This window comes from Panthera onca, chromosome A2, assembly GCF_046562875.1.
Source record: "Panthera onca isolate mPanOnc1 chromosome A2, mPanOnc1 haplotype 2, whole genome shotgun sequence".
Lineage (NCBI taxonomy): Eukaryota > Metazoa > Chordata > Mammalia > Carnivora > Felidae > Panthera > Panthera onca.
Window position 1 is genome coordinate 77,173,741 of NC_138340.1, and position 22,976 is coordinate 77,196,716.

Below are 22,976 nucleotides of genomic sequence, written 5' to 3' on the forward strand. Positions count from 1 at the left end.
AACAACAACTAAGGTCATTGTTTTTATTTTTTTGCTCTTCATGACTCTTCCCCATATATATAATGGCTAATTCTGATCATTTGTCCTTATTTAATCTATGAACAAATCTGCTGATACTGAATACTATTTTCAAATACATCAGCATTATCGTCATCTGATTAAATAGATTATTATTACTGAAAACACATCACAGCTTTTAAGGCTATTAATGATTTCATCAACTTAAAAATCAATTTGGGAAGTAACTGGCTATAAATTTTTCTTTTTATTAGTAAACAGTCACCATATAACCAGTGTTCCTCTCAATATCTTACTAGGGTGCTAAACATGCTCATATTTTACAGAAGAGCTGGAATATAGACTTGACGATGTATCTGAAACATCATCAACTATTGTGACAACACCGTTAGGATAACAGGCTATATGTGGCATTAACAAAATTATTGGCTGGTCATAAATGGTACCTTTTACTGAACTGAATTTTAAATTGTTCTACAGGCCAACACGATAACAAATTTGTCATCTTCACATGGTGTGTCGCCATCGTCTTTCAAAGTTCACAGGCCTTTCTTACTGTCTTTCCCCAAGCGATTCTGCAAGAAAAAAAATGACTCAAGTAGCTACAGCCAAGAGTGAAAAACAGATTCATTGATATGACAAGGAGTTTTTAAAAAAATTCTCTTTTCTGTGTATGGTTATTAATTATGAGAATAATCAAATATGAAAATAGGGATTGAGAACATTTCAAACTTAAACTACAAAGTTTGTGGGTTTTACTTGAAAGGGGGGAAAAATAACATTCTTGATCAATTCATTTGTTTCCTTGCCTTAATCTACTTTGCTTTTGTTTCACAGGTTATACCAGGAAAACAAAATTTCTAAAATTCCCCTCTTACCAACTCATTTAAGATTTTTGGCAAGGAAAGAATGAGGGGAAACAAAAACCCCAGATGGGATGGCCTTTTGTGTGTGTGTGTGTTTGTTATGCAGATATTTGCCCATAGAATTGAGTTCTCAAATTATACTCTTTGCTGATCAGAGATAACTATAAAATATCATTTAAAACTGGAAGAAAATGGGATCGAAATTAACCTTTAGAAATCATTTGCACTCAAGAAAGCAAAGTCTACACTGAGGAAAAAAAAACCTCATCAAATGGAGTTGTAGCATTATTGCTCGTACATGAGAAGTTCATCTAGCTCTTGTTCAGGCTGAGTATTAATGCTTTCAGAGCAACTTTAGTAACATTAACATTACGCAACCAAATCAGGATTAGAGGAAGTATTTTGAATGATGAGGTACCACTTTCACATGTTTATATATATCTTACCACTTCAGATAAAAATCACAGCTTTAACTACTGAATGGGAGAAGATATTTGCAAATGATGTATCTGATAAGAGATTAATAACTAAAATATATAAAGAACTTATGCGGGGCACCTGGGTGGCTCAGTCGGTTTAGCATCAGACTTTGGCTCAGGTCATGATCTCATGGTTTGTGAGTTTGAGCCCCGCGTTGGGCTCTCTGCTATCAGCCCAGAGCTGGCTTCAGATCCTCTGTTCCCTTCTCTCTCTGCCCCTCCCCTACTCATGGGCTGTCTGTCTCTCAAAAATAACACCAAACTTCAACACCAATAAAACTAAACTCAATACCAAAAAAACTAAATAACCTGATTAAAAATGGGTGGAGAACCTGAACATTTTTCCAAAGAAGACCTACAAATGGCCAACAGACACATGAAAAGATGCTCAACATCACTCATTATCAGGGAAATGCAAATCAAAACCACTATGAGATATCACTTTACACCTGTCGGAATGATTAAAATAAAAACTACAATAAATAACAAGTGTTGTCAAGGAAGTAGAGTTAAAAGAGACCCCATGCACTGTTGGTAGAAAAATAAACTGGTACTCTGAAAACAGTACAGAGGCTCCTCAAAAAAACTAAAAATAGAAGTACTTTATGACCTAGTATTCCATTACTGGGTATTTACCCAAAGAACAAAAACACTAATTCAGAAAGATGTATGCACCCCCATGTTTACTGTATTATTTACAATAGCTAAGATACATAAACAACCCAAATGTCCATCCACAGATGAAAGGGTAAAGAAGATGTCATGTGTGTGTGTGTGTATGTGTGTGTGTGTGTGTATTACTCAGCCATAAAAAAGAAGGGAATCTTGCCATTTCCTACAACATGGGTAGATCTAGAGAGTGTAATACTAAGCAAAATAAGACAGACAGGGAAAGACAAATACCATATGATTTCACTCATATGTGGAATTTGAGAAACAAAACAAATGGACAAAGTAAAAAAGAGACAAACAAAAATACAGAGTCTTAAATACAGAGAACAATTGCCAGAGGGGAAGCGGGTGAGGGACGGGTGAAAGAGGTGAAGGGATTAAGAGTACACTTGTGATGAACACCGAAAACTGTACAGATTGTTGAATCATTATATATCTAAGACGAATATAACACTGTATGCTAATTATACTTCAATTTAAAAAAAGGAGATAATCTTGTGTTTATCCAAAATTAAAGTGGACATAAAGATAAAAGTCACAGCTTTAATGGAGCTGTTATTCAGGACAAGTTCCTTAAGTGAGGGTGACTCTCCAAAATGAAATTTGAAAACTGCCAGATGCTGATGGGTTTGTGTTGCCCATAATCCTTAGTTAGTTTTGCTTTTCCTTTTCTAGAAGAGAGACACGGCAAACAAGGAAAGGCTAAGACTGTGTATTGACGAGATTGTTTTCTAATATTTATTTAGTATTTGTATCAGGGAGGAGACCAGATTTAAAATGGATTTAAATTATGCAAAGTGGAATCTGTTTATGGTAAGGAAACCAGCTTTCCCCCTTCCACTTTTATTTCTATAATAGTTTAAGTCATTTTATGATTATTTTATTTAAAGTAAATCAACTGTGTAATACTGAGAAGGCTAAATTTCCCAAGAACTTGAAGATATAATTCAATTATTAAGGTTGGTTTGACAACAGAAGTATAATTCACAAATGACAATTTGATACAGCTTTTTACTATAGATGGCCTACAGCAATCATTTTGCTTCTCAAGTAGCGTTAAGAAGGTAAATATAAAAGTGTAAGAGTCACTTTAAAGAAAATGGGAGTCATTTAATGACACTTAAATCTCAGAATCTTCTACAAGTTCTCATACCGGACAATGGAGGGTGAGTGGGGAAAAAAAACGTGTCCAATCAAGAGGCAACTACTAGTGTCTTGTAGGGCTATAGAGCTTTTCTTGTTTAAAAACATTTAAAGTGCCTTAGACAGGGTCTGGTTTAATGCTCAAGTATTATAACCCTCATTTAAGAAACGAAGAAGTCAAGGTGCTGGATGCCAAGTCATCCCCCCGGGGTTTACAGAACTGCCAAAGTATGGGGCTGAGAGCGTTCTTTCTTTTTTAAATTCAAACAGGTATTTATTATGGGAAGCTGGTTTTACAGGTGGTGAAAGAGTAGATGCATTGGAACAGTGTGGTAAGACACCTCAGGGATTAGCACAAAACCACCATTCTTTGGGCTAGAGGGACAAGCGGGGAGAGCCGGTTCTGGAGCCCAGGAGCTAGGGCCACCATGTGGCAGCTGCCCAGTGGGTACCAGGACCATGGGAAAAGATGGTGCTGCTGCTGCAGATGCTCCTGAAACAGAGCGGTGGGAAGTCCCCGGCACTGCCCCTCCTGCCTTCAGTCCCCTGCTAGTGCCTCCCACTGCTGAACCTGCCCAGAAGACAGCATGGGAGCTTGGGAAATGTGGCTCTCTGAGACTGAGTAGAGTGGAAGTGGGAAGACAACAGATCCAAGAGCAGAGTCTAGTGACCAACACAGGGAGTTCTTAATGATGGGGCAACTGGAGAAAAATTACTGGGTTTTGGATTTTATTTTTTTAAAGTTTATTTATTTTGAGAGAGAGAGAGTGCAATCAGGGTAGGGGCAGAGAGAGAGAGAGAGAGGGAGAGAAAGAGAATCCCAAGCAGGCTCCATGCTGTCAGCACAGAGCCTGACATGAACCATGAGGCCATGATCTGAGCCAAAACCAAGAGCTGGATGCTGAACTGACAGCCACCCCGATACCCCAAGGTTTCATGATTTTGAATTCAACTTTGAATCCTATCAATTTCTAGTTCAGTGACTTTAGGTACATTATATAACATCTCTGGGACTTGTTTTCCTCACCCACAAGATAGGGTATTAAAATATTTTAATTTAGTGGGCTGTGATTAAAGTAAACAGAATAATATATGAACCCATTAACTAAGTGCTTGGTCTAGAGCATATCCTCAGTAAATGTCATTCATTAAATATTTCAAAAATAAAAGAAGAAACTGGATCAAGACCTTAAATGCACTAGTGCACAAGGCCTAACTCTCAGCATGGCACCTGGCATATCCAGGATGGGTCATTTTTCAAAGAAATGGGAATAAAAACTACTTTCTTGGGAAGGAATTAGAGAAACTATTTAACATCTGTTAACAAGAATATATCAGCTCCAAGAAGAAGGAATTTGGGGAGGGGAAACAAAATGGGTTGTCACATATACTCTTCAGGGATTAAGAGAAGCATGAGCTGTTACCACGATGGGGACATTCAGCAATCACCACTGGCCATAACAAAATGAGAGAATATTCCTGCTTCTCTTTTCTCCATTCAGGGATCTAAACATTTCTGAAATTCTGGCAAAGTCCACTGGTGGGGATATGCATCCTTTTGACCTTACAAATGGGAGGGGAAAAAAAAGTTCCATTTCTAGGCAAAAGGCTTCTGAAGTGTTCTTTCATTTTCCATGGCAGATCTTGAAGGATGCCCTGAAGAAATACTCATCATGCCATGGTGAAATCAGCAATTTTCAGGACCCGTGTTTTAGAGATGGGGAAAAGGTGGTCTTGTTGAGAATCTAACCATCTACTTTAGGCCATGTGAGCTGGGCTCTCCGTATCCTGGGTTTGAAGCACACAGGGGATACCCTTCTCTGGAATACCCTAATGTCAAAAGTTAGTTAAATCAAACATGCAACTCAATTAGGGATACCAGATGGTAAATGTGCTCTGGTTTCCTTCTTGATTGGCTCTAAATCAAGGCCAAAGTGGCTGGTTGAGAATAAGTCAGTTTCAGCAAAACTTCTACGGAGTAATGTATACTGATGATGATACTTATAATAAGTATCATTTCTTGAGTGTCTCCTATCAGCCAGGCACAGTGCTAAGTACCCTACACATTCTATTTAATTCTTGCCACAACCCATTGGGCCAGGTGTTACTATTATCCTGGTTTCATAAGTGAAGAAAAGTAAGCTGCAGAGGTGTATCCTAACATGCTTGGGATCATGTAGTATGAGAGTTAGAGTCATTCCAGGTCTGTCTGACTCTAAGGCCTATGGGTATAGCACCTGCTTGCCTTTTGCCAGGCAGAGTGATGGACCCTGGAGATTCAATGACCATGAAGAGGCAGTGAAGTGAGTCCTGGGACCAGGGGTTCTTCTACGGTGAAGTAACTGCACAGCTGTAATTGCTAAAAAGCCCCGATTGAGGGGCACCTGGGTGGTGCAGGTGGTTAAGTGTCCGACTCTTGATCTCGGCTCAGGTCAGGATCTCACGGTTCGTGAGTTTGAGCCCCCATATCGGGCTCTGTGCTGAGGGTGTGGAGCCTAGTTGGGATTCTGTCTCTCCTTCTCTCTCTGCCCCTCCCCTGCTTGTGCTATCTCTCAAAAAAAAAAAAAAAGACCTGATTGAAAGGTACAAAAAGCTGCCAAATTCTTAGGATAAGCCCATCCTGAAAGCAGGAGGGACAGGAAGGACCAGGGCTGCCTCAGGAATGGCGTCTCCCCTGAACTCTCTGACATGCAGTCAGAGAGTGGCTGGGAAATCAGTTCAGAGTAGGGCCTGGCAAACCAAGAGGGAAGGGACAGGCAAGCTTAGCCTGGATGAGTTCAGGGCACAGACTCTTGCTGGACTGGAGGGGAAGAGAAAAAGAACTATTGCCCTGGACTCTGTGACTTTAACAACAAAAAGGTTTTTTCCATTTCTATCTTTTAAATCCACATTGGAGGTAAATCACGGATTTGAATGCCATAGGTTTTGACCTCAGATGTTTAAACAAAACACTGGGATAGAAGGAGTAGCGAGTAGTCGTGAAGATGAGCCTTCAATTTTTTACCTTATTTTGGCACGAATAGAGCAAACATTGCCAACAGCAAAACTGAATGTTTATAGAACCAGCTTGTTTTTCGATGCTGCCATTTTTGTGGCTCAGTTCTTGTGCTTACAATTCCACTAAAACTAGAATGCAATCAGTTAGCATGTCAGTAATTCTCTATGTGATGACTGTCTTGTGTTTTCAGGCGATATCCTCATCTTCACCCCCTTGGTAAAATCTGGATTCCTTCATCATTTTTAAAAAGGCAGGACAGGGGCACCTGGGTGGCTCAGTCAGTTGAGTGTCCAACTTTGGCTCAGGTCATAATCTCATGGTTCATGGGTTCAAGCCCCGCATCAGGCTCTGTGCTGACAGCTTGGAGCCTATAACCTGCTTTGGATTCTGTGTCTCCCTCTCTCTCTGCCCCTCCCCTACTTATATGCTCTGTCTCTTGGCCATCTCTCAAAAATGAATAAATGTTAAAAAAAATTTTTTTTAAAGCCAGGATTGAATACATCCTCTTGATTTGGGAAGGGCAGATGACCCAAATGGTTGATTTAGTGATTACTATTTCAAAAAACTTAGGTCCATAAAGTAGATGTCACCCACCTGAAGTTCTGAGTGTTCTTTCAGAAGTCGATCGTATTCTTTTGAAAGTCGCTCTGATTGCATTTTCATTGTCATCACATCATTCTGTGCCTTAGAAAGGGCTAGAAAACATGGAATAGAATTTAAAAATTTTTACTTTGAAATATTTTTAAGTTTACAGAAAAGTTGCAAGACTTAAATAGAAAACTCCTTTGTAGCTCTTACTCAAGTTCACCAACTGTTAAGATGCAATACATTTGTTACTGTATTCTCTCACCACACATGCACAACTGTTTTCTTGAATCATTTAAGAGTAAGTTATAGACATCATGCCCCTTTACTCCTTAATACTTCATTGTGTATTTTTTGGGGCACCTGGGTGGCTCAGTCGGTTAAGTGTCTGACTTTGGCTCAGGTCATGATCTCAGTTTGTGAGTTTGAGCCCTGCATCAGGCTCTGTGCTAACAGCTTGGAGCCTGGAACCTGCTTCAGATTCTGTGTTTCCCTCTCTCTCTGCTCCTCCCCCGCTCATGCTCTGTCTCTCTCTCCTTCAAAAATAAATAAACATTAAAAAAATTAAAAAAAAAAAAATATACTTCATTGTGTATTTCTTAAGAACAAAGCTATTCTGTAACATAATCAGAGCATAGTTAGCAAATTAGGAAATTTAACATCAGTACTTTTTATCTAATCTGCCATTCATATTCCAATCTTGGCTACTGTCCCAATTATGGGTTTTTTACTATTTTTTTTTGAGTCTAGATCCAGCCCTAGATCAAAGATTAGCATTAAGTTGTCACGTTTCTTTGGTTTCCTTTAATCTAGAATAGTTCCTCAGCCTTCCCCCTGCATTCTTCTTCCCTTTCGTAACACTGACATTTTAAATAAAGGCCACTTTTTTTTTTTTTTTTTGAAAGAGACAGAGCGCATTGGGGAGGGACAAAGGGAGAGGGGAGACAGAGGATCTGAAGTAGGCTCTGTGTTGACAGCAGAGACCCTGACACGGGGCTCGAACTCACAAACCATGAGATCATGACCTGAGCTGAAGTTAGGTGCTTGACTGACTGAGCCACCAAGACACCCTCAGGCCACTTTTTTCTTAAATGGAATGTTTTTCATTTTGGTTTTGTCTGATGTTTCCTCATGATTAAATTCAGGTTATGCATCTTAACTTACATACAAATGATGCTGACTGTCTCTCAAGGTATCACATCCAGAGACCCATCTGCCTCTCACTGGTTTTTCTATTTATACTTATTTTCTTCTTTGTAAACTAAGAAGCAGTGTGTGGGAAGAAAAGACTATGTAAGTATCTTGCTCCTTATGAAAACTATCCCCTCATAGTTAGCACCCATTGAAAATTCTTGCCTAAACCAACCTTTATTGTGATGGTAGCACACTGGTGATTTTCCAACTTCACCATGTCATCCACATTTACCAGTCAGCATTCTACTCTAAAGAAGGGCCTTCCATCATCCATCCATCCACCCATCCATCCATCCATCCATCCATCCTAAGTATGAACACATAGGTTATGTTTTCAACAGTTTATAATTCATAACTGCACTAGCCAGATATGGCTAGTGGGAAGGCTGTCAAGCTTGCTCTTATGTCCTCTCACTATGTCCCTATCATTTTTTGAGTACCCTAGTTTCTTGCATAAGATGTTCCAGTCTTACCCTAACTGTTTCCTGATTCATCCTAGACTCAAGCATCATAGTACAGAATTTATTAGAATGGACTGCTTTTGAAAAAACTGAGAGGGGGATATTTTATTATACTTACTAAGGGACGAACAGCCCATTTTCCTTAAAAGCAAAGACAATCACTTTCTTATATAAAATTGAAAAATTTAGGGGTGTGGGACACTTAAAGGCTTTACCTCAAGATGATACACAAAAATGGATCTATATTAGCCTCTGTCTACCAAGGAGGTATAGTGTAAGACAGCAGTTAAAAATAAGTTAAAAATAAGCAGTTAACTTCTAAGATAGAAGTTAAACACACACACACACACACACACACACACACACATTAACTTAGCACATTGTAGAGAAGATAATGAGTAAATGTGTAGAAAGGAAGAGTAGCACAAGATGGACTGGATAAATTCTGGGAATCCTGAACTAACTCTACTCTACATACAATTCTGCATATGTAGTCTTTAGAAGTTCTGAATTTGTAAACATTTTAGGGTAGAAGTTTAAGTAAAAGAAAGTGGGATTTATAAATGTAAGAGTCATTTTTCTGGCACAGTTGAATGAAATTATAGGTTCTATTTATAAACAATCTGTTTCCTCTTCCTCTTGAAAAGCCATCATATGGGCATTTTTATATATAAGTATATAAGTCACTTTCAACTAAAGTGGCTTTTGTATTGGCACTTTCTAAGACAATGTTGTCAAATTAAACTTCTTGTGTTGTAGAACATTTAGTGGACAATACAGATGTAGAACATCTGTGCTAATATGGCAGCCACTAGCTATATGTGGCTATTAAGCACTTTAAATGTGGCTAGTGCAACTGAAGAATTTAATTTTAAATTATACTTAATTTTAATTAAATTTTGATTTAAACAGCCATGTGTAGCTAGTGGGTAGCCATATGGGATAGCTCTACATTATAATTTCTTTCATGATATTTTTATAGATCCATAACTAAGTTAGGCATTAAAGGCTAAATTTAACAAATTTAATGTTGTCACTTGGTAAGGGTAGAGGTTAGGTATGGAAGAGAGATCTTTGATAGTGGTTAGACTTCACTGGAACCACAGTCACAACATGAAGGTTTTCATATTAGTCTTTAATTTGGGTTCTATAAGGCATTTCCTAGAACCTACTTGAAAATATGAAACACAGTGTTAACTTCAAGACCTTACCATAAATGTTTAAAAGCCTGGATTTCTGGTGTATAAAAAGCAAAGAAGATTCTACAACTTAATAATGTCTTACTAGCCTACAATGATGGTCCAAGACGGGTCCAAGAGGGTCCAAGATGGTAGGAAAGGAAGACCCTGAGCTTACCTTCTCCCGTGGACAGTAAATCTATAGCCACATGTGGAATAATCCCCTCTGAAGGGGGCCTTGGATGAACAGGATGAACAGAGCCTCTACAACAGGGGATAGTACTGAGAAGAAGCAGAGATACAGTCTCACTAAGGAAAGAACCATATTCTTTTTTTTAATATATATATTTTTAATATTTTATTTATTTTTGAGACAGAAAGAGAGGGAAAGAGAACACATGCGAGCAGGGAGGGACAGAGAGAGAGGGGGCCAGAGGATCCGAAGCGGGCTCTGCACTGACAGCTTCGGGGATAACAGCAGAGAGCCCAAAGTGGGGCTTAAACTCACCAACCGTGAGATCATGACCTGAGCGAAGTCGGAAGCTCAAAAGACTGAGCTACTCAGGCACCCTGAAAACCACATTCTAGGAATGGCATTCTATGATACAGAAGGATCACAAAAGCATTGAACTTTTCCGTGAGGGGCAAGAGATTTGAGTTCCACATCAGGAACCCAAACCCTTAGATCCTGCACAGAAGAGATGGGCCTCCAAAACACCTGGCTTTGAAAAGCAATAAGGAATACGCCTAGGAAAACTAAAATTGCAGAGGGAAAAAAAACCCACTCTTAAGAGTTCACATGTAGACTTACTTGACCCCAAAATAAACACAAAAACACTGGATCAAAATTACATAGACTACAGGTGAAGGGGACCCACTTACTAATCTTGGAGCGCCTGCTGTAGAGACAAAAGGCAGCTAGGCGTCTGCTTGGGGACTTAAGACACTGGTGGCAGCCATTTTTGCTGTCTTGTTCTGCTGTACTGATTCTGGCCCCGGCGGATGCCATGTGGGAATCATCCCTGCATACTGCAAGTGCCAGAGGGTGCCTACCGCTGGTGTCTTGACTACTAGCACATTTGTAGCAGTCAAGGCCAGGTGTATAGCCAGCTGGACTGGGAGCCAGACCCACTTACGAGTGTGCCCACAACCGTTCTGCCCTGTCACATCAGGAGGGCACATGTAGCCCACACGGGAGACCTGCTTCTGGTGACCAGAGGAGATTAGGCTTCTTGGCTCCACAGGATATCTCCTACATAAGGCCACTCCTTTAACACTGGGAAATGTGTGTCGTGATGGGCACTGGGTATTGTAGTGTTGAATCGCTGGATTCTACACCTGAAACTTATATTTCACTGTATGCTAACTGACTAGAATTTAAATAAAAACTTAAAAAATAAAAAGAAAAAAAAAGATTGGGAACTGTAGCTGAACTACTGAACACCTAAAAACAAATACAGAGCTAGGCCAAATGAAAAGACACAGAAATGTGTTCCAAACAAAAGAGCAAGGCAAACCTCAGAGAAAAGAACTAAATGAAAGGGAATTAAGCAATAAAAGTGATAAAGAGTTCAAAATAATGGCCACAAAGATGATTATCAAATTTGGGAGAAGACTAGATGAACACACAGTAAGACCTTCAACAAAGAGAAAATATAAGAAAGTACCAATCAAATATAAAGAATACAATAACAGAATAAAAAAATACACTAGAGGGGATAAACTGAAGATTTGATGATACAGAAGAACAGATCAGTGATCTGGGTAGTGAAAGTCACCCAAACTGAACAGAAAGAGAAAGAAAGGAAGGAAGGAAGGAAGGAAGGAAAAGAAAAAAAAGGAATTTAAAAATAAAGGCACTTTAAGGGACCACTGGGACAACATCGAGTACTCACATTTACATTACAGGGGTTCTAGAAGGAGAAGGGAAAGAGAAAGGGGCATAAAACATATTTAAAGAAATCACTGCTGAAAAATTCCCTAAGCTAAGGAAGGAAATACATGCCCAGGTCTAAAAAGCAAGGCTCCTAAACAGATGAACTCAGAAGAGATCTACACCAAGACAAATTATAATTACAATGTCAAAAACTAAAAAATCTTAAAAGTAGCAAGAGAAAAGCAATTAGTTGCATATAAGGGAATCCCCATGAGGCAATTAGCTAATTTTTTTTTTAGATTTTTTTTAAAGTTTATTTATTTTTGAGAGAGACAGAGACAGAGCTTGAGCGGGAGAGGGGCAGAAAGAGAGGGAGACACAGAATCTGAAGCAGGCTCCAGGCTCTGAGCTGTCAGCACAGAGTCCGACACGACATGGGGCTCAAACCCACAGACCACGAGATCATGACCTGAGCTGAAGTCGGATGCCTGACTGAGCCACCCAGGAGCACCCCCCCGCCCCCACTTTAAAAAAATTTTTTTTTAATGTTTATTTATTTTTGAGAGAGACAGAGACAGAGCTTGAGTGGGGGAAGGGGCAGAGAGAGCGAGGGAGGGCAATGAGCTAATTTTTCAACAGAAACTTTACAGGCTGGCAGGGAGTGGCACAATATATTCACAGTGCTGAAAGGAAAAAACTTATAACCAAGAATACTCTAATCGGCAATGTTATCATTCAGAATTGAAGGCGAGATAAAAAGTTTTCCAACCAAACAAAAGTTAAAGGTTTACCACTACTAAACCAGCCTTTACAAAAAAATATCAAAAGGTCTTCTTTAAGAGGAAAAGAAAAGGCCATAACTAGAAATAAAAAAATATATACGAAAGAAAAAAAAATCTCCCTGGTAAAGGCAAACATATGGTGAAGGTTCAGCCATGTATAAAGCTGGTATGAAGGTTAAAAGACAAAAGTAGTAAATAAGCTATATCTATAATTAGTTAAGGATACACAAAACAAAAAGATGTACAACATGATGTAAAAAACGTCAGGAGTGGGGACAGTAAAAATGTAGTGTTTTTAGAATTTGTTCAAGCTTAAGTGCTCATCAATTTAAAATAAACTGCTATATACACAGGTTGTTATATATGAATCTCATGGTAACCACAAATCAAAAACCTTTATTAGATACACAAAAAATAAAGAGAAAGGAATCCAAACATAACACTAAAAAAGTTACCATATCACAAGGGAAAAGAGCAATAAGAAAGGAATAGAGAACTACAAAACAACTGTTAAACAATTTTTAAAATGGCAGTAAGTAAGCTGGGGCTCCTGGGTGGCTTAGTCGGTTGAGCGTCTGACTTTGGCTCAGGTCATGATCTCGCGGTTTGTGAGTTCTAGCCTCGTCTCAGGCTCTGTGCTGACAGCTCAGAGCCTGGCCTGCTTCTGATTCCTGTGTCTCCCTATCTCTCTGCTCCTCCCCTCTTCACGTTCTCTGTCTCTGTCTGTCTCTTTCAAAAAAAAAAATGAAAACAATAATTACTTAAAATTATTTTTAATGTTTATTTTTGAAAAGAAAGCTGGGCTAAGCAATACTTCTATCAGACAAACTAGACTTAAAACAAAGGCTGTAATAAGAGAGAGTATTACATAAAGATAAAGGGATCAATTAGAGAAGGAATTATAATATTTCTAAATATTTATGCACCTAACATAGAAGAACCAAGATATATAAAGCAAATATTAACAAATGCAAAGAGAGAAACTGAAACTAACACTAGTAGGGGACTTTAGCATCCACTTACATCAATGGATAGATCACCCAGACAGAAAATTAATAAGGAAATATTGGCTTTAAATAACACATTAGATCAGATGAACTTAATATATACAGAGCATTCCATCTAAAAACAGCAGAATACACATTATTTTCAAGTATACACAAAACACCCTCCAGGACAGATCACATGTTAGGCCACAAAATAAGTCTCAATCAATTAAACAAGACTGAAATCGTATCTAACAAGAGATGAAGAAGGGCATTATATAATAATTACAGGGTCTATCCATCAAGAAGAACTAACAATTATAAATGTCTATGCACCGAATATGGGAGCCCCCAAATATATAAAACAATTACTCACAAACATAAGCAACCTTATTGACAAGAATGTGGTAATTGCAGGGGGACTTTAATACCCCACTTACAACAATGGATAGATCATTTAGACACATGGTCAATAAAGAAACAAGGGCCCTGAGGGATACATTGGATTAGATGGACTTGACAGATATATTTAGAACTCTGCATCCCAAAGCAACAGAATATACTTTCTTCTTGAGTGCACATGGAACATTCTCCAAGATAGATCACATTCTGGGTCACAAAACAGACCTTCATAAGTATACAAGAATTGAGATCATACCATGCATACTTTTGGACCACAATGCGATGAAGCTTGAAATCAACCACAGGAAAAAGTCTGGAAAACCTCCGAAAGCGTGGAGGTTAAAGAACACCCTACTAAAGAATGAATGGGTCAACCAGGCAATTAGAGAAGAAATTAAAAAATATATGGAAACAAACGAAAATGAAAATACAACAATCCAAACGCTTTGGGATGCAGCGAAGGCAGTCCTGAGAGGAAAATATATTGCAATCCAGGCCTATCTCAAGAAACAAGAAAAATCCCAAATATAAAATCTAACAGCACACCTAAAGGAAATAGAAGCAGAGCAGCAAAGACACCCCAAACCCAGCAGAAGAAGAGAAATAATAAAGATCAGAGCAGAAAAAAACAATATAGAATCTAAAAACACTGTAGAGCAGATCAATGAAACCAAGAGTTGGTTTCTTGAAAAAATAAACAAAATTGATAAACCTCTAGCCAGGCTTCTCAAAAAGAAAAGGGAGATGACCCAAATAGATAAAATCATGAATGAAAATGGAATTATTACAACCAATCCCTCAGAAACACAAGCAATTATCAGGGAATACTATGAAAAATTATATGCCAACAAACTGGACAACCTGGAAGAAATGGACAAATTCCTAAACACCCATACACCTCCCAAACTCAAACTGGAGGAAATAGAAAGCTTGAACAGACCCATAACCAGTGAAGAAATTGAATCAGTTATCAAAAATCTCCCAACAAATAAGAGTCCAGGACCAGATGGCTTCCCTGGGGAATTCTACCAGACATTTATAGCAGAGATAATACCTATCCTTCTCAAGCTATTCCAAAAAATAGAAAGGGAAGGAAAACTTCCAGACTCATTCTATGAAGCCAGTATTACTTTGATTCCTAAACCAGACAGAGACCCAGTAAAAAAAGAGAACTACAGGCCAATATCCCTGATGAATATGGATGCAAAAATTCTCAATAAGATACTAGCAAATCGAATTCAACAGCTTATAAAAAGAATTATTCACCATGATCAAGTGGGATTCATTCCTGGGATGCAGGGCTGGTTCAACATTTGCAAATCAATCAATGTGATACATCACATTAATAAAAGAAAAGATAAGAACCATATGATCCTGTCAATCGATGCAGAAAAAGCATTTGACAAAATTCAGCATCCTTTCTTAATAAAAACCCTCGAGAAAGTCGGGATGAAGGAACATACTTAAACAACATAAAAGCCATTTATGAAAAGCCCACAGCTAATATCATCCTCAATGGGGAAAAACTGAGAGCTTTCCTCCTGAGATCAGGAACACGACAGGGATGTCCACTCTCACCGCTGTTGTTTAACATAGTGTTGGAAGTGCTAGCATCAGCAATCAGACAACAAAAGGAAATCAAAGGCATCAAAATTGGCAAAGATGAAGTCAAGCTTTCGCTTTTTGCAGATGACATGATATTATACATGGAAAATCTGATAGACTCCACCAGAAGTCTGCTAGAAGTGATACATGAATTCAGCAAAGTTGCAGGATACAAAATCAATGTACAGAAATCAGTTGCATTCTTATACATTAATAATGAAACAACAGAAAGACAAATAAAGAAACTGATCCCATTCACAATTGCACCAAGAAGCATAAAATACCTAGGAATAAATCTAACCAAAGATGTAAAAGATCTGTATGCTGAAAACTATAGAAAGCTTATGAAGGCAATTGAAGATATAAAGAAATGGAAAAACATTCCGTGCTCATGGGTTGGAAGAATAAATATTGTTAAAATGTCAATATTACCCAAAGCTATCTACACATTCAATGCAATCCCAATCAAAATTGCACCAGCATTCTTCTCGAAGCTAGAACAAGCAATCCTAAAATTCATACGGAACTACAAAAGGACCCGAATAGCCAAGGTAATTTTGAAGAAGACCAAATAAGGAGGCATCACAATCCCAGACTTCAGCCTCTACTACAAAGCTGTAATCATCAAGACAGCATGGTATTGGCACAAAAACAGACACATAGACCAATGGAATAGAATAGAAACCCCAGAACTAGACCCACAAAAGTATGGCCAACTCATCTTTGACAAAGCAGGAAAGAATATCCAATGGAAAACAGTCTCTTTAACAAATGGTGCTGGGAGAATTGGACAGCAACATGCAGAAGAGTGAAACTAGACCACTTTCTTACACCATTCACAAAAATAAACTCAAAATGGATAAAGGACTTGAATGTGAGACAGGAAACCATCAAAACCCTAGAGGAGAAAGCAGGAAAAGACCTCTCTGACCTCAGCCGCAGCAATTTCTTATTTGACACATCTCCAAAGGCAAGGGAATTAAAAGCAAAAATGAACTATTGTAAGATAAAAAGCTTCTGCACAGCAAAGGAAACAATCAACAAAACTAAAAGGCAACCAATGGAATGGGAAAAGATATTTGCAAATGACATATCAGACAAAGGGCTAGTATCCAAAATCTATAAAGAGCTCACCAAACTCCACACCCAAAAAACAAATAATCCAGTGGAGAAATGGGCAGAACACATGAACAGACACTTCTCTAAAGAAGACATCCAGATGGCCAACAGGCACATGAAAAGATGCTCAACAGCGCTCCTCATCAGGGAAATACAAATCAAAGCCACACTCAGACATCACCTCATGCCAGTCAGAGTGGCCAAAATGAACATATAAGGAGACTATAGATGCTGGAGAGGATGTGGAAAACGGGAACCCTCTTGCACTGTTGGTGGGAATGCAAACTGGTGCAGCCACTCTGGAAAACAGTGTGGAGGTTCCCCCCAAAATTAAAAATAGACCTACCCTATGACCCAGCAGTAGCACTGCTAGGAATTTACCCAAGGGATACAGGAGTACTGATGCATAGGGGCACTTGTACCCCAATGTTTATAGCAGCACTCTCAACAATAGCCAAATTATGGAAAGAGCCTAAATGTCCATCAGTGATGAATGGATAAAGAAATTGTGGTTTATATACACAATGGAGTACTACGTGGCAATGAGAAAGAATGAAATATGGCCCTTTGTAGCAATGTGGATGGAACTGGAGAGTGTGATGCTAAGTGAAATAAGCCATACAGAGAAAGACAGATACCATATGGTTTCACTCTTATGTGGATCCTGAGAAACTTAACAGAAACCCATGGGGGAGGGGAAGGGGAAAAAAAAACAACAAAGAGGTTAGAGTGGAAGAGAGCCAAAGCATAAGAGACTGTTAAAAACTGAGAACAAACTGAGGGTTGATGGGGGGTGGGAGGGAGGGGAGGGGAGGTGATGGGTATTGAAGAGGGCATCTTTTGGGATGAGCACTGGGTGTTGTATGGAAACCAATTTGACAATAAATTTCATATACTAAAAAAAAAAAAGACTGAAATCGTATCAAGAATCTTTTCTTGGGTGCCTGGGTGACTCAGTCGGTTGGGTGTCTGACTTTGGCTCAGGTCATGATCTCATGGTCTGTGAGTTCGAGCCCCACATTGGACTCTGTGCTGACATCTCAGAGCCTGGAGCTTGCTTTGCATTCTGTGTCTCCCTTTCTCTCTGCTCTTCCCCTGCTGGCTCACTGTCTCAAAAATAAATAAACATTAAAAAAAAAAAAAAAGAAACTTTTCTGACCACAATGGTATGAAAGTAGAACTCCATTACAAGAAAAAAACCTGGAAAAAACACAAACAAATGGAAGTTAAATAATGTGCTACTAAACTACTAACAGGTCAATAAAAAAAATCAAAGAGGAAATAAAAAAAATACTTTGAGACAAATAAAAAGGGAAATACAGTGTTCTAAGATCTACAGGATGCAGCAAAAGCAATTCTAACAGGGAAGTTTATAGTGATACAGGCCTACCTCAAAAAAAAAAAAAAAAACAAGAAAAATCTCAAATAAACAATCGAATCTTACACCTAAGAGAACTAGAAAAAGCAGAACAAACACTGCCCAAAATTAGTAGAAGGAAGGAAATAATAAATATTAGAGTGCAATTTGTGAAAGAGAGACTAAATAAACAATAGAAAAGATCTATGAAACTAAGAGCTGGTTCTTTGAAAAGATAAACAGAATTAATAACCTGTACCCAGATTCATCAAGAAAAAGTGAGAGAAGATTCAAATAAAACCAGAAATGAAAGAAAAGTTACAATCAATACTACAGAAATACCAAGGACTATAAAAGAATACTATTAAAAATTATGTGCCAACAAATTGGCCAGCCTAGAAGAAATGGATAAATTTTTATAAACATATAATCTTCCATGACTGAATCAGAAACAAATAGAAAATCTGAATAGACCAATTACTAGTAGTAAAATTAGAGTAATAAAACTCCCAACAAACTAAAATCCAGGACCAGACAGCCTCACACGTGATTTCCATCAAACATTTAAAGAAGAGTTAATCCCTAATCCTCCTCAAACTATTCCAAAATAACATAACATAAAAATGAAGAGGACAGAAAACTACCAAATTCATCCTATGAGGCTAGTATTACCCGGATACCAAAATCAAAGACACTACAAAAAAAGAAAACTATAGGCTAATATTCTTAGTAAGTACAGGTGGAAAAATACTCAACAAAATATTAGCAAACTGCATCAATACTTTAAATGATCAGACACCATGATCCAGTAGGATTTATTCTAGGGATGCAAGGATGGTTCAATACCTGAAATCAATCAATGTGATACACCACATTAACAAAATGAAGGCTAAAAATCATATTATCATCTCAAAATATGGGAAAAAAGCATTTGACAAAATTCAGCATCCATTTATGATAAAACTTTCAACAAAGTGGATACAAAGAAAATGTATCTCAACATAATAAAGATCATACATGACAAACCCAGAGCTAACATCACACTCAACAGTGAAAAGCTGTTTCCTTCTAAGATCAGGAACATGACAAGGATGCCCACTCTCACCACTTTTATTCAACATAATATTGGAAATCCTGGCCACAACAATTAAGCAGAAACCCATTTCTTTCTCCCTTCCTCTCTTCTTTCCTCCTTCCCTTCCCTCCTTTTGTCCTCTCTCTCTTCCCTCCTTCCTTCCTTCCTTTCTCACTCCCACTCTCTCTCTCTTCCTTCCTTTTCTTCTTGTTCTGTTCTTTCTTTCCTTCCCTCTCTTTCTTTCTTTCTTAGAGAGAGAGAAAACACAACTGGGGGAGAGTGACAGAGGGGAAGAGAGAGATCTTAAGCAGGCTCCACACTCAGTGAGGAGCCTGATACAGGGCTCAATCCCACCACCCTGGGATCATGACCTGAGCTGAAATCAAGAGTCACTCGGGGCGCCTGGGTGGCGCAGTCGGTTAAGCGTCCGACTTCAGCCAGGTCACGATCTCGCGGTCCGTGAGTTCGAGCCCCGCGTCAGGCTCTGGGCTGATGGCTCGGAGCCTGGAGCCTGTTTCCGATTCTGTGTCTCCCTCTCTCTCTGCCCCTCCCCCGTTCATGCTCTGTCTCTCTCTGTCCCAAAAATAAATAAAAAACGTTGAAAAAAAAAAAAAATTAAAAAAAAAAAAAAAGAGTCACTCAAATGATTGAGCCGCCCAGGTGCCCCAAGAAATGGCATTCAAATTGGAAATGAAAAATAAAACTGTCACTATTTGCAGATGATATGATACTATATATAGAAAACATTAAAGCCTCCAAGAAAAAACTATACATAGAACTACCATATGATCTAGTAATTCCACTTTTAGGTATTTAGCCAAAGAAAATGAAAACACTATTTTGAAAAGACATATGCACCCTTATGTTCATGGCAGCATTATTTATAATAGCCCAAATTTGGAAGCAACCTAATGTCCATCAATAGACTAATGGATAAAGAAAATGTGGTATGTATACACACACAGACACACACACACACACACACAATGGAACATTACACAGTTATAAGAATGAAATGTAGCCATGTGTGATAACACAGATGGATCTAGAGGGTATTACACTAAGTAAAACAAATTAGACATAAAAAGAAAAATACCATATAATTTCATTTACAGGTAGAATCTAAAAAGCAAATGAACAAACAAAACAAAAACAGATACAGAGAACATACTGAGGGTTGCCAGAGGGATGGGGATGTGGGGGAGATGGACAAAATAATTGAAGGGGATTAAGAGGTACAATCTTCCAGTTATAAAGAAGACATGGGGATTAATGTACAGCATAGGGAATACAGTCAATAATACTGTAACAACTTTGTATGGTGGTAGATGGTACCTAGACTTATTGTGGTGACATTTTATAATGCATATAAGTATCAGTTTATTGTATTATACATCTGAAACTAATACAGTACTGTCTGTCAATTATTCTTAAAAACCAAGAATGTTGGCCAGGAACTTGTATTGAATAGGAGTTAGTCTTAATGTTAAAAATGATTTGTACTTCTGATGCATAGGGGCACTTGTACCCCAATGTTTATAGCAGCACTCTCAACAATAGCCAAATTATGGAAAGAGCCTAAATGTCCATCCACTGATGAATGGATAAAGAAATTGTGGTTTATATACACAACGGAGTACTATGTGGCAATGAGAAAGAATGAAATATGGCCCTTTGCAGCAACGTGGATGGAACTGGAGAGTGTGATGCTAAGTGAAATAAGCCATACAGAGAAAGACAGATACCATATGGTTTCACTCTTATGTGGATCCTGAGAAACTTAACAGAAACCCATGGGGGAGGGGAAGGAAAAAAAAAAAAAGAGGTTAGAGTGGAAGAGAGCCAAAGCATAAGAGACTCTTAAAAACTGAAAACAAACTGAGGGTTGATGGGGGGTGGGAGGGAGGGGAGGCTAGGTGATGGGTATTGAGGAGGGCACCTTTTGGGATGAGCAATGGGTGTTATATGGAAACCAATATGACAATAAACTTCATATATTGAAAAAAAATGATTTGTACTTAAATTTCTTACATGAGTAAATTACTCAGGAAATTCAATAAATCTTAGACATCAACTCATTAGTTACCTAAAGAGATCATTTTTCTCATGAATTTTTAGGAGACAGAATCAATCAGGTGGTCCTACACATCTGTAAAAGAAGCTGAAAAACCAATTTGCAGCCTATCTAGAAGTTTCTCCTGATTACTACAGGGATGAAGGTATGACAAATCAAATGCAGGCAAATCCTGTTTTTTTGGCACTTAACAAGCCAAGGCATGAACTGTGTTTCCTATGTTGTTTTGTATTTCAGTAGATGTAAATAAGCTGTCTTATTAATATTAATAAACTGTCTTATTTAATTCACTCCAATTAAGAGAGGCTGTTATTGTCTAGGATCCTTCTGGACTGTTTCCCAGTCCTTTCTCTATCTCTTGTTTTATAAAAATTACAATATTCTGTTTTGGATGCCTTCTACCTCCTTCTGGAACTGCCTTCGTGACTAAGGGATTATATAAACTTGTTATCTGACATTTGCATTTGCTTATTTCATCTTGAACTATTTTATTCTGGAAGCAGCATTTATAGGAAAGACATTATTAAACAAGGAAGCTTGAGGTGATACAGCTAAGTCACTATTTCAATTTTCTCATCTGCAAAAATGAGTTGCTATCACTTGCTGGTGGCTTTCTGGAAATGTGGAGATATTTCATGAGAATACTGGCCAGATTCAGTTAGAAACGTGGTTATGTCCTAGTCACTAGGAACTTTCTGAGGCATATGCATTTGTTATTAATATAGAGAATAACCCCAATTAATGTTATAGTGACATGTAGTAAGCCAAAATGCTTGTGTAAAATATTTGTGTAAAAGGACCAGTAAGTAGGCCAAAAATATCTGTGGTTTTACAAAATGCTAAACTTACATTTATGGAGCTATTTGCAGAGTGGGAGAAGCTGGTGAGACAAATACACTGTGTAGATGTATCACTATGATTTTTACCTGAGATTAACAGGAACTACTAGCTAAGCTCTGCCAGGAAATCGAAAACAATTTTTAGAGGCATTAACAGGACAGCTAAAGTTGGCTGTTGTACAACAGTAACAAGGATTGCACCAGAGGAAACCATTTTTAATTTGAAAATTTTCCACACATTCAGTGTTGGTTTCTTTTCAGTTTACTTGGTTTTATTTCTGAGACCTTGAGAGTGTGATATATTAGAGTTATTTAATACTTAATTTTCACAGGTACTATTCTTTTACCAGTGATCAATGACTGGACCGTTAATCTACTATAATGCCTGCAAGATACTAGGAAACCAGACACACAAACTTTGGTTCAGTAAGAAACATAAACTGTGTGTGTGTATGCTTTTAAGTTTATTTATTCTGAGAGAGAGAGAGAGAGAGAGAGAGAGCGAGAGAGTGCACAAGTGTGTGAGGGATGGGCAGAGGGAGAAAGACAGAGAGAATCCCAAGTAGGCTCTGTGCCCTCAGCACACAGCCTGATGGGGGGCTTGATCTCACGAATCATGAGATGATGACCTGAGCTGAAACCAAGAATTAGATGCTTAACCAACTGAGCCACCCAGGCGCTCCAGTGGTTTAAATTTTATTACTTTTTTTTTTTCGTACATGCCTATATTGTCAGATATATGTAGGCCAGGTCTGTTTTATTCATCACTTCAATTGTCACCCACTCTCTTTTAAGCTTACTTACATCTGCTAAGCTTTTTGATTCTACTTTCTTTATAGCTCATCAGTCCATCCACTCTATCTCCATCACCACTGCCCTCATCTTTGGTGTATTATTTCTTCTAATATTTATTTCTTTGAGAAGAGCACGTGGGCAGGGGAGGTGCAGAGAGAGGGACAGGGAAAGAACCCCAGGCAGACCCTGAGCTGTCAGCACATGGGGAAACCAAGAGTTGGATGCTTAACAGACTGTGCCACCCAGGTGCCCCCCTCATCTCTAGTTTAGATTCCTGAAATGGATTCCTCACTTAGTTCCCTGGCTACTCGCATTCACTGGCCACAGTATTGTCAAAGTGATTGCTCCTCTGCCTAAGAACCCTCCAACAGTGCCTCCCGGTTGTAAACACATAAACATGAGGGCCTTCATGATGGATCCTAGGCCTACTGTTCCCCTCACCACTGCTGACATCTTATTTTATGCTCCAGTC

At 38.4% G+C, this 22,976-nt stretch overlaps 1 protein-coding gene across 3 annotated transcripts in view; it reads right to left on the reverse strand.

Annotated features, from left to right (window-relative positions):
- Positions 1 to 369: 369 nt before the first annotated feature.
- The window catches only part of LOC132679848 (B-cell receptor-associated protein 29), a 54,772-nt gene continuing 32,165 nt past the window's right edge, over positions 370 to 22,976 (reverse strand). For all 3 annotated transcript variants that reach the window (XM_060633781.3, XM_060633780.3, XM_060633782.3), the window contains exons 7-8: positions 6,771 to 6,871; positions 370 to 593 (exon numbers count right to left, since the gene is read on the reverse strand). In XM_060633781.3, coding sequence (XP_060489764.1) covers positions 558 to 593; positions 6,771 to 6,871 — 137 coding nt within the window. In that variant the 3' untranslated portion in view covers positions 370 to 557. The remainder of the gene's footprint in view (positions 594 to 6,770; positions 6,872 to 22,976) is intronic.